The sequence below is a fragment of the Sturnira hondurensis genome, unplaced genomic scaffold (genome assembly GCF_014824575.4).
Source record: "Sturnira hondurensis isolate 20B ecotype Veracruz unplaced genomic scaffold, ASM1482457v3 Scaffold0007406, whole genome shotgun sequence".
Lineage (NCBI taxonomy): Eukaryota > Metazoa > Chordata > Mammalia > Chiroptera > Phyllostomidae > Sturnira > Sturnira hondurensis.
Window position 1 is genome coordinate 17,350,518 of NW_028080037.1, and position 12,417 is coordinate 17,362,934.

A 12,417-nucleotide genomic window follows, 5' to 3' on the forward strand; every position below is an offset into this window, starting at 1 on the left:
TGTGAGCTTGGTGTCTGTGTCACGGGTCAGGGGTCAGGGGTATGGTTGGGGAGTAGTCACACTGATCTGGCCTCTGGGAAGCACCTGAGCGTCCTTGGGAATGTCATACTGAAGATGCAAGTTTTCCAGCACCATCGAGAATTAGAGATGAGAAGTGTTGCTGGAGACCGGGCTTCATACAGAGCCCTGCCCAAGGCGTGACCTGTCTGACGGTAGCAGCAGTCCTGACAAGAATGTGCAAGCCGCCATGATGGACCTTAGCTTGTGGCCCAGCAGAGGGGCCTTGAAGACAATTACAGGCTGCTCACCGTCAGCATTTCTCCACCTGTTTTGTGACAGGGCAGGTGGCAGGTGGCCTGCCCTGATGCTCCATAGAAGCTCCCCAGGAGCAGAGTGTGAAATGGAAGAAGGTAAGGTTACAAATCCAGCCCAGCTTCAGGTCCCCCCGGCACGCCAGGACTACAGGTCATCCTTCCGAATGTGGCTCTTTTCTCCCTCTTACATGTTGACCCAATAGTCATCAGATTGATCAGTGCCAAGATAGAGTAGCAAATGCAAAAATAGGAGAACTCCAGAAACTCAAACCAAATAAAAAAAACAGGATTTTTGTTTTCAATGGAAAAAACAACATACACAGAGGTAGAATAGGACAGTCAAGCTTCCACGGACCAGTTGCCCAGCCCCAGTAACCAGTAACTTCAGTCCAGTCCCGTTTAATTCCCACCTTCACACTTCTCCATCTCCCTTACCTGGACTATTTTGAGGCGAATTCTAATCATATGTCATATATATATATATATATATAATCAATAAGGACTTTTTAACACAACCAAAGTACCACTTTATGAACCTTAAAAAGTAATAATTCCTAAAGGCCATCAATCATTGTTCAAATTTTCCTAATTGTCTTATTACTTTTTATGTAGTTTATTTCAATTGACATCCAAATCAGGTCCATACATTGCTGTCGGATGTCCCACGTCTGTTATTACATCCACATGTTCCTCTTCCATCTCTTCTTTCCCTGGCAGCTTATTTGTTATAAAACGCAAGTTCATTTGTCCTGTCGAGTTTCCCACAGCTTCAGTTTTGCTATTTACATCACTGGTGTTAACAGGCTCCTCTTGTATTTCTTGAACATTTGTTACATCTAGAGACGATTCAGGCTTGATTTCCTTTTTTTGTAAGACTATGTCATAAGTGATAGTGTACAAGCATTGGGGGGCGGGGGGTGCAAAAAAATCAGAATTATCTTCTGGAGGGCTGGCCCCTTGTAGTACAGGTTTTCCCTGCTAGGGGAGTGTTCCAGAAACCCATCTGTATCCGTGTACCAGCTGGCATTGTGAGAGGCTGCGTTTGGCTTCAGTGAATTTTTTTTTTTGAAGACTCAACACGTTTGCCTGTTTCATGATGGGTGATTTACAAGTACAACTGCCCACATCGTGCTGAGTGTTCAAGGAGTTTTTGACCCAAAACGGCATGACCCCTGTACCCCACCTCCCTATTCACCCAATCTCACCCTGAGCAACTTTTTTTTTATTTCCCTGGGTGGAAAAGTCCTCAAAGGGAAATGTTTTGCCAATGTGGAGATGTGGAAGAGGTGAGACAAAAAAACAGCAGAAGCACTAAAAGGCATCAACATCCATGAGTTCAAAAACTATTTTGAGCAGTGGAGAAAAAGCCTCAGTGCATCAAATGGAGAGCACTTTGAAGGTGACTGAAGTTTAACATGAAAATAAATACACAATTTTTAAATAAATAAGGTCCAGGGTTTTTGTCACACCCTCCCCCCCCCCCCCCCANAAGGCCCCGGTTTTTTTTTTCCCCCCCCCCCCCCCCCCCCCCCGCTACCACCTTGCCATATACTTCTTACTGCATGGGATCAGGAAGCACATCATGTCTGGGAGTCCATCTGTGATACTAGTGATTCCTCTTTACTGATAGTCCTCCTTACTGATCATTGTCCAGAAGAGCACGCATTACTGTCCAAAAGAACTTCCTGCCATGATGGAGATGTTCTCTATCTGCACTGTCCCACACAGTAACCACTGGCCACAGGCAACTTTCTGGCCCATGCAATGTGACTAGTGGGCTGAGGAACTGAATATTTAGTTATATTATACTTTAAATAGGCACATGTGGCTAATGGCTACCATACTTGTGCAGATTTAGATGAGTTCATAGGGGCTGCAAAATGATATGATTGAAAATAACACTGTGTTAAGAGTTTAGAAACAAGACTGCACTTTGGGGCAGAATGGGGCAACAAAATTACAGAGACTATGGGGATGCTGGTAGTCGTAGGAATGGCAGAGGGGTAACAACAGGGCAGGATGTGTTCAGAAAAGCTGAGTCCTGAGTGAAGGGAGCAGGGAGAGAAGCCACAGAGTGAGATGCAGCTACCTCGCAGGGGCCTGGTTTGCCTTTTGTAGGCAACGGGGAGCTGCTGAGGGTTTTTGAGCAGAGAGGTGGCAGACAATTTTGGAAGATTCGTCTATTTTAGGTGGGATGATTCAGGGAGGGGAGAGACCAGAGACCTAACACTGGCTCAGTTGGAAGCAAGTGGAAGGGACACTGGGAAGGCTGGCTAGGGACCAGTAGAGCGGTTTTCTCAGGATGGCAGAGCCTGAACCTTAAGGTGGTTTTCAGGATCCGGGTTATCATCATAGGCCCACAATGTTGATTGTGAGTGAGCAGGATCTGGCCTCAAGGACTGACCAAGCCATTGTCAGCTAATCAAACTGGACAGGTAACTCGGGTGCCTCTACCTTTTTTGCCCTCCAGAAGCCTCCTTTGGGTTCACAAGTGATTTTGGAAGGGTCTTTGGGTTCATACTGAAAAGAAATATCGTAGTTCTATCATTTCTACAGACTTATGCTCGTCCTTTACATTAAATTTGCATTTCTCAAGAGTTATCCGAACTTCTCTAGAAGGAATTGGGGCACTCCTGCTGATGAAGTCCACGAGGTTGCAGGTGGCAAAGACGTGAGATGAGAGAGTCAAGAGGCACAAGAGCCAGACCTGGGCGCCTTGCTGGGTGGGAGGCAGAGGGAGAAGGGTCTTGATTCCAAAGCTGCCAGCGTCTGAGTGTCAGGGAAAATACAATGTAACCCCTCTCCATATGCGAGGTGAATAAAATCCCCACCCCCTTTTTGCTAGTGGTAGGTAGCCTGGCAGAAGAGGTCCCTGGATCCCTCTCATTTTAATTCATTACACAATGTTGTGTTCATTACAATCATAGCAGAAATTTCCTCAGAAATTGTAAAGCTGACTGCCAAGGGGGGTTCCCAGGAATTAACAGAAATCATCGCTTCACCAGCACTTCCTGCAGACGCAGGACATGGGGAGCCACCTGCCACATCCAGAGGAGAAAAATCCCACCTGCATCGAGTTTGGACTACATGGGCAGGACAGGAAGAAGGAGAACTGTGCTCCCTTTAACGTCCTTGAGGACTAGGACCAGAGACGGCTGGGTTGAACTTTGTCCTTGATGGAGGCATCGTGATCCGTTTCCTTGGGCCCCCTCTCTGTCCATTCTGAGTCATTTGGACACTTTTCCCATGACCTAAATCTAATCTGAGGAAATGACAGTTGCCAAAAACTCGACATAAGATAATCAGATGGGAGGAACCTCAGGGACCAGATGATGTGGCCAACCCCTTGTCAGACAGAGGACCCATTCCCCTCTCAAGGCCAGTGAATGGAAGCGGTTCTCAAGTTCCCTTAAATCACGAGCAGCTGTTCTAGTTCCTTGTCCAGCGATCTCTCTTCCACAAAGAAGAGCCTGCAGGGCCAATCCAGTCCACAGGTGTGTTTCCTTTAGACTACATGGTATTTTTAGAATTTTTGAATGTGCCCAACATTTTTAAAAAGTGGGAAATTTCACCTAAATATCTAGCTTTTTGGCTTATCTTGAAAAATTAGAAGGTCTGGTGTACTGGGTGAATTCATTATGTACCTATTTGGTCTGGCTAAGGATCTGACCTTGGAATGGTGGTTTCACATACCATCTTTGACCTAGAGATTGCCTACTGTGTGTCTGCTTATCCCTAGTGGCGCAGAGAAGTGGCTGGAAGCTTCTGAGAAAAGCCCACCCTTGATCTTCCTCCCCCAAAGCTACTTTGTAGGGTAGACCTTGTTTCTCCACGTTCACATTCTTGATTCTACTCTACTGGAAAGAGCTTTTGAAAGTCAGGAGACCTGAGTCGCCATCCCAGCTCAGCTCCTAAAGAGCTGTACCGTTTTGAAGTAGTTGAATTAGTCCTCTCTGGTCCTCAGCTGTCCCCATCTGTAAAATGGGCTGAGGGTCCTCAGTGTTGAGGGCACCCGCCTGCGCAGCATCATCCTTATCAGCTCTGGCACCCACTAGGGGGCGCCAGGGCAGCCTCAGAGCCCGAGCCAAGGGGCGGGGCCTGTCCCGGGGCGGGGTGTCGTGGGGCGGAGCACCGGCGGGCGGGCCCCGGTGCCAGGTGCGGTTTGGTCCTCCCCGGGCGCCGTAGGCGGTGCATCCTGCTCCCTCCGGGGGACTGAGGTCCTCCGGCGCCTGAGGCGGCTGCGGGAGCTGCGAGTTGCTGCGGCTGCCGCACGTCTCTTCCTCCCCATTTCCGCGCCCCTAGGACCATGGCCGCGCAGGCGGGTAAGGAAGGGCCGCGGCGTCCTGTCCGCCGTTATCTAGGAAGCCCGACCCCAGGGCGCCTGAGGGGAGCCGGCGGCTTCTCGGGGCGGTACGGGCTCCTTAGAAGAAATTGGGGAGTGAGCACAACGCTCCCAGAGACTCGGAGACTGTAGGACTCCGGGATTTGGGGGGCTGGAGACAGAGGGCTCCGGGGGGCAGGAGGGTGGGGCGGCTTCCCGCGCGTTAGAGGTCCCGGGAGGAAGGGATGCGGACTCTGCCAGGGGCTAGTTTTTTTGCGGGACTTGGGGTCCGCAAACCCGCAAATTAAAACCTTTGTAAGGATGCCGAGGGGCCCGGGTTCTTGTGGAGTGTGGGCAGTACGGGCACCTTAGGGTTCGGGGCAGTTATGGAAGGACGGAAAGTTACCCCGAGTTCTGGGATTTCTGTGGAAAATGGAGGAGAGTTGGACTTCCCGACGGGACCCAAGGCTTCTCAAGGGTGTCTTGGGGCTTTTTGCTGGAAATAGGAGGGTGCAGATTCCCTTGGGGTTTAAGGCACGGACGGGGGGTAAGGAGAGACCGTAGTATTTTTCCTGGGGAAGGTAGTAGGTCCCCTGGGGTTCTGGGTTCTTCCTTGGCCTGTCCAAGACAAGAAATGTGGCCAAACACCTCCTGGATGGAAGAGCCGTCCAAGGATGAAGGGTAGCTTCAGGGTCAGGCTACCTGGGCCTGCAGGCTCCTCTCGGTCACCCTGCAGCTTCCTGCCCTTCTGGCCTGCCCCACGCCCTGTACCTGGGACTCTCCATAGCCTGTGTTTCCCAGCCACCTATGTGGGTGGCCCAGCCTCTAGGGCAACCAGGGTCAGCGTCCAGAAGCTTTCTAGAAGTGGCAGGAGGGAATAGTGGAGGAGGGAGCTTGTCCTGGACATCTGCCCCCCACTTCCTGGCTTTCAGCCTGTGGACAGTCACTTCCTCCATCCTGAATACAAGGACCAGGCCATCAGGGGGTCACTTCCTCACCGTGGGAGCATGGGATTTTCTCCTCATTCTTGATAATAGGCTTCTAGAAAAAGGGGGGGGGGATGTGCCGTCCCTTCGCTCTTTCAGCTTCCAGAGTTCTTCATCTCTGATTTTCGATGACTTTTTCTAATCTCTGTGCAATATAGGTTCTCTGTCTTGAACTTTGGTTCTCGGAAACTTGTGAAAGATCTTAGAGTGCAAATGTTTATTAGGTTTTTCTAAGACTGAACCAAAAAGCTGTATAGCGGCATTAAAGCCTCTAGGTGCATCAGTTTATACACTCTTCCATAAGAGTATTTATTAGTTATTTCTGTACCACACACTTAGCCAAGCACTGAGGAGTATAGTGATGAACAGATGGACATTCCTTGCCTCTGCGGTGCTCACAGCCCTAGAGATGGACATTAAATAGTTGAGGTAACAATTGAGATAAATGCTCTAATAATTCAAAATAGGGAGGTAATAAAAATGCAACAGGGGTGGGGAGAGTGGATAGGGAATACTTTTCTTTAAAAAGTAAGTTAATGCTACCCCTGGGACTAAGTAGAAATTAGTCCAGCAAAAAAAAGGAAGAGCAAAAGGCAGAGGGGATAACATGAAAAGGCCCTGAGGTGGGAAGGCGTGTGGTGCCTTTGGAGAACTGAGAGTCACTATGGCTTTTCTTGGGGGGGGGGGGGGGGGGGAGACTAAGGTTCCAGGTTCCCTGGCCAAGTAAATGGCGGTGGTCAGAGTTCATGTTTCCCAACTTCAGATTTAGTGCTTCATCCCTCTGCATCACAAACACCAGAATGAGGTTGCACGGGGAGTCAGAGAAGGAAGTGGGACTTAAAGTTTCACTTGTTCTGGCCAAGCTGTTCCAGGACAACTCCGATTCCTGTGTAACAGGAGAATGGGCTACAGAGAAATCAAATATTTACTGAGTGCCTGCCATGCCTGAGGCACTGGGCTGGGACAAGTTTTACCTCTTCTAAATTTTAGCAGATGCTAGAGCCAGGAGAGACATGAGATAATGTAGTTCTTCTTGTTTTACATATGAGGAAACTGAGGCCCAGGGACAAAAATGGATTTGTCCAGGGTCACTTGTCTAGTGATCGAGCCAGGATTAACCTAGGACTTCTCCTTCAGTTCTCTTTTCAGTTAATATTCCAGGCTGCTTGAGACATACAGTCTGGCACACACAGTAAGCCCTCAATAAATATTTGTGGAAATAAATGTGTGGTTTGTGTCTGCTTAGAGTAATTAATAGAGGGGGAGAAAACAAACCAAGACAAGCTATATAAAGCCTGCATATGGTAACATGGAATTTCAAAGGTGAGGAAGAGCTGTATTGATACATGCGTTCTGCAGATACATTGAGTTCCTACTGTCTGCCACGCGCTTCTAGGACCTGGGGGTACTCAGGGAACAAAACAGGCTGAAGGCCTTGGCTCATGCTCTGGTGGGGAGAGAGACAGTAATTACATACATGAACATCATATGTGAGGGATAAATGCTCCGAAGAGAAGTAAAATGGGATAAGGTCAGGGAGGCCTCTCCAGTTACTGACGTCTGAGCAGAGATATGGAGCAAGGGTTTGAGCCATTTGGATATCTGGGGGAAGAACTTTTTGTTTTTTAATCCTCACCCAAGGATGTGTTTATTGATTTTAGAGAGAAACATTGATGGGTTGTTTCCTGTACGCGCCCCAACTGGGGATCAAACCCACAGCCCAGGTATGTGCCCTGACTGGGGATCGAACCTGCAATCTTTTATTTAGTGTACAGGAGGACACTCCAAACAGCTGAGTGCCCAGCCAGGCCTGGGGAAAAAGAACATTTTAGATAGGATGAAGGAGAATGAGCAGAGGCCTTGAGCCAGGAATATGCTTGGTATATTTGAAGAACAGCCGGGTGTCCAGATGGCTACCAGATTTGGTCAGGGAATGCAGCTCAAAGGAGGTGAGATTGAGAAGTCTTAGGTGGGTTAAAAAAGGGTGGAAGAGGTTAATATCCTGATAGGGAAGAAACAGAGTAGGATTCAAAGCTGGACAAGTTTCAAGGTCTTCACAAAGAATGGTGAACTGATACAGGAAGGACCCCCTAAAAAGCTGGAATTATCTTCTGGAGGGTGGATGCTTGTAAGACAGGCATCCCCTCTAGGTGAGTGTTCTGAGGACCCCTTTGTATCCGTGCAGCAGCTGGTGTTTGCGGGAGGCCTCAGTGAAATACTTTTTGAGGACTTTTTCAACACATTACCCCATTTCATGATGGGTGATTTATGAACCTACCTGCCCACAATGCGCTGAGTGTTCAGCAGTTTTTGACCAAAAACAGCATGACCCCTCTGCCCCACCCTCCCTATTCACCCAGTCCTGCCCTGAGCAACTTGTTTTTGTTTCCCTGGATGAAAACAAGTCCTTCAAGGGAAGACTTTTGCCAGTGTGGAGGGGGTGAAATAACAGCCAAAGCACTAAAAGGCGTCAAAATCATTGGGTTCAAAAACTTTTCAGCAGTGGAAAAAAGTCTTAATACGTGTATTGCATCAAAGAGAAAGTATTTTGAAGGTGACTGAAGTTTAAACAGGAATAAATACACAGCCTCTGCTGGTATGGCTGAGTGAATTGAGCGCAGCCTGTGAACCAAAGGGTTGCCAGTTCGATTCCCAGTCAGGATACATGCCTGGGTTGTGGGCCAGGTCCCCAGTAGGGGCCACGTGAGAGGCAACGGCATAGTGATGGTTCTCTCCCTCTCTTTCTCATTCTCTTCTCCTCTCTCTAAAAATGAATAAAATCTTTAAAAAATAAGCACACAATATTTTATAAATAAATTTCGCGTTTTTCTGGGTCTCTCCCCATATGAGTGGTAGAAGCCAGTATTTGGAGGTGGGGGTGTCACAGGAAATGGAAGATAATGCTACAGTGTGGCTGAAGCCTGACTGTGGAGTGGTTTAGTGCTGGGCTTGTGGAATTTTCTGGTCTGCAGTAGGGACCACAGTTTTAGAGGCAGGAGGAGTCATGATATGGGCTTGCTTTTAGACCATCAGTCTAGCATTGGTGGCAGGATGAATTGGACCAGGGTAACAAAGGGTACCAAGCTGGAGGTAAATACAGTGGGACCTGAGCTGAGGTGTTAGGAATGGAGAAGGCACTGGCCAGTAGGAAATGCCTAGTGTCATGCGCGGGGCAAGGTGACCTGGGTAGCCCTGGGATAAAGGTATCAAGGCATAGGATAGAGGTATCAAGGTAGGGTCCAAAATGACTATAAAATTTTAAAGCTGAATAGAAACCCATCATGTTCTGGGGCCTGTGTTAGGCTTTCCACATTTCTACATCTTTTAAAGGCTGGGTCAATTCCCAGCCCAGGGCTAGCTTCTGATCAGTGCAGCCTGGAGGGGCTTAGTTTCAGGGGCAAATGCAGGGGGTGGGGGGGGATCACTAGCATTTCAGTGACAGAGACTTGCAGCTGTAACGGTCTCTTACAAGTCTATCTTTTTTCCTCACTCTTGATCTTTCTTTATACAGTAGCAAGAATTAGATTCTTTTATCTATTAATTTATTTCCAGCAGTAGCTAGAACATGAAACCATTGCTTGGTTCTATTATAGTATACCCTGAGTATCAGCTCCTTCTGCCTATAATTTTTCAGGAAAGAAAGTGTAAAATGTAGTCAAATACATGCTTTCTAGTTAGCAGACCTGTGGTCTTTAGTTGAACATTTCAGTTTCCTCTTCTGTAACATGGAAACAATAAGAGTTTTTTAATGCTAGTCCTTACCTCATGGGATCTTTGTGTTCAATTAATTCATGCTTGCATAGTGCTTAGGGCACTGCCTGGCCCATATTAAGGAGTCACAGTAGTTGGGATTTTTTTCCCTGACATTGATAATTGGTGGAGAACTGCTGTCTGGGAATGTACGAATTGGTTAACCAGTTTTTAATAGAGATTCTTTGTAGGCCTTCCTCCAGATAAGAAATTGCCAGCTCGTTCACAGCTAAGTAAACGTATGGTTGGAAGTGAGAACCCGAGTGCCCAGAAAACCACAGGAGCCACCTGTCTAGTTTGTTACTCCACCCAGTGTCTTGTGACTCGACCACCTTCACCCTGTCCCAAGCACCTGGTTTGTCCCTCTCTGACACGTGGTGTTTCTCGTATATCTTTGTCCCTCACACCCAGCAGTTTGTGACCCAGTCTGTGTATTGCACAGGGGCACGTTAAAAAAGCATTGGCTGAATTTGTTTTGAAAACGTTTCCGTCAGATTTTAGAGGTTAGTGTAGTAAGCTCAACCTTTTCTCTGGCCAACTGTCTAGATATACATGGAAGATAGAAGAAAAGCTACTCACAATTCAGTTGTCCCCTAAGTGCCGGGCACTATGGGATGTATGTTCACATATATTTTATTATTGCTCTTAATCCTCTCGTTAATCCTGTGAGGAAGTGATATTCTCCTCTTGTAAAATATTAAGAGACATGCTCAGAGAGGTTAAATAATTTGCCTAAGGATACAGCCACGTTTCATTCCCAGGTCTCACTCCAGTTTTTCTGCTTGACCCTTACATATTTTCCCCGATACACTAAAGGGCAGAAGAGAACAACAGCAAGAATGAGACCTCCTCAGGTGCCTCTGTGCCTTAACCTGAAAAATGAGAGGCCCCTGGTTTGGTGTCACGCAGACTCAGAGCCAGAAGGAATAATTTGATCCCTTCTCTCCTGAAGGACGAATCTAAGTTCCAGAGAAGTTCAGAAGCTCCTTTAAAAATCATCTTTATTCCTCAGATACTCCCCTTGGTAACAGTTGGTGAGGTAGTGAGGAGGAAAACCCTCTGGGATGCAGGGGAGGGTACACACAGAAACGTTAATCAATTCTGTTAGTCTGGTTGGTAGTCACTTCTTCAAAATGTGCCCCCTCCTTTCTTGCCCCCTCCTGGTTCCCCATTAGTTACTGCCCCTGCCCCTCTGCTTCCTGCTTTATCCCAGAACAAGTGGAATTTATACACCTGACCTGCCAGTTCCCAGGGGCACGGTGGCTACCTTACGTGTTTTGTGCTGCACTGAATTGGCTTGGTTTTGTTCCTGGTTCTCATTGTCTAGTGGAATATGAGCAGCAGCAAAGATTATTCTCAAATGAAAGGGTAGAATCCGTGCGTGTTGGTTCAGGCCAGGCTTCATGGTCTCGTGAACTCTCAGCATTTGGGAATTTCGTAGCACTTTCAAGTCTGAAAAGGACTAGTTAACAGAAACCCAGCTCTTAGACCAAGATTAAGGTGAATGTTAGTATCTTGTGGGAAGTGCACAGGCTCTGAACTGGGGTACCGGCCGAGCCCTTCCACTGAATGAATGATTAGTTTTGAGCGAGTCTTACCTTGCCTAGGGCTACATAGGGTACTAAAAATGGAACTGATCTGGTAGTCTCAGAACCCTTTTGAGCCCCTCTCAGAGCAACTTTCTGAGGGTGAGGATACTTGATTCTCCTTCTCCAAATCCAGTTTTCTTTTAAAAAAGATTTTGTTTATTTATTTTTAGAGAGAGGAGAAGGGAGGAATAGAGGAAGAGAAACATCAGTGTGTGGTTGCCTCTCTAGCACATCCCCTACTGGGGACCTGGCCTGCAGCCCTGGCATGTGCCTTGACTGGGAATCGAACCAATGACCCTTTGGTTTACAGGCCAGCACTCAGTCCACTGAGCCACACCAGCCAGGGCAGAAACCCAATTTTCTTTAAGGAAAATGAAAGGATTTGATTAGAGTAGAGTAGATGATTTTTAAAGGCCCTTCCAGCCTTACCATCCTGCATTCTAGTGTCTGCCCAGTGCATTCCCAGATTGTCTGAGGGTCACATCACCAGTTATGAAGTTGAGAGAGGGAAGTGTATATACACCGAATATGTTTTACACCAGTATCCAAAAACACCTGAAGGTGAGAACCGCTGTAATGAGGCATTTGTTAGAATTTTTTTACCTTGTTTGCATTGCACATTTGCCACTTCCTAAAAGCAATGAATTCTTCTAATGAAGGCACAGAATTCTGATTATTAAACACCTAATGAAGGTCCCTTATTGTTTGAGGCTTCTGGGGACATTTACTTAATCAGGCTCCCTTTCTGGGCTCTGACAATCAGTAGCCACTGTTGATAAGTCTGCACCTAGGCAAACACAATAGAGGGAGGGGGCGAGCAGCCTGGTACAATTGGATGTTTTCCTAGTGGCAGAATGTCCCAGGGAGACTGGACTGGACTCTGGATTGGTCTTCCATTAGGCCTCACTGAAATCTCCATAAACTTTGTATTATTATATTTATCGTATATTTTCTAGGATGAAGGTTGTAAAAGAGTTAGGATCATCGACTTTCAGGGCTGTTAGGGAGCCAGAGATTCCAAGAGTATTCATTTGAAAAATGTCCAGGCTTGGAAAGCTGAAGGCTGTGGGTAAATATCTTTGCTCGAGTACACCGTGATAGACCTGTGTATCTACCTGTGCTTTTTAATTTTTTAATTTTTATTTTTTTTTAAAGATTTTATTTATTTATTTATCTTTAGAGGGGAAAGAGAGAGGGAGAGAAACATCAATGTATGGTTGCCTTTTGTGTGTCCCCTGTTGGGAGTTGGCCTGCAGGGAACTAGACTACAACCCAGGCATGTGCCCTGACTGGGAATCGAACCGCGATCCTCTGGTTTGCAGGCCCGCGCTCAATCCACTGAGCTACACCAGCCAGGGCCTACCTGTGCTTTTTTACCTGTAGGTAGTCACCCTGGGAGCCAGACACTTATTTCAGTAGAATTATCCCCACTGACCGTTGGAGCTTATCTCTGGAAA

The 12,417-nt window shown here is 47.2% G+C and overlaps 1 protein-coding gene across 2 annotated transcripts in view; it reads left to right on the forward strand.

Moving 5' to 3' along the window:
* Window positions 1-4,481: 4,481 nt before the first annotated feature.
* LIMK2 (LIM domain kinase 2) overlaps window positions 4,482-12,417 on the forward strand; it is a 55,772-nt gene continuing 47,836 nt past the window's right edge. The window contains exon 1 of one of the 2 annotated variants that reach the window (XM_037052548.1): window positions 4,482-4,636. In XM_037052548.1, the coding sequence (XP_036908443.1) occupies window positions 4,621-4,636 (16 nt within the window). In that variant the 5' untranslated portion in view covers window positions 4,482-4,620. Of the gene's footprint in view, window positions 4,637-11,983; window positions 12,030-12,417 lie in introns of those variants that run through there. The other variant, XM_037052547.1, reaches the window with a different exon arrangement.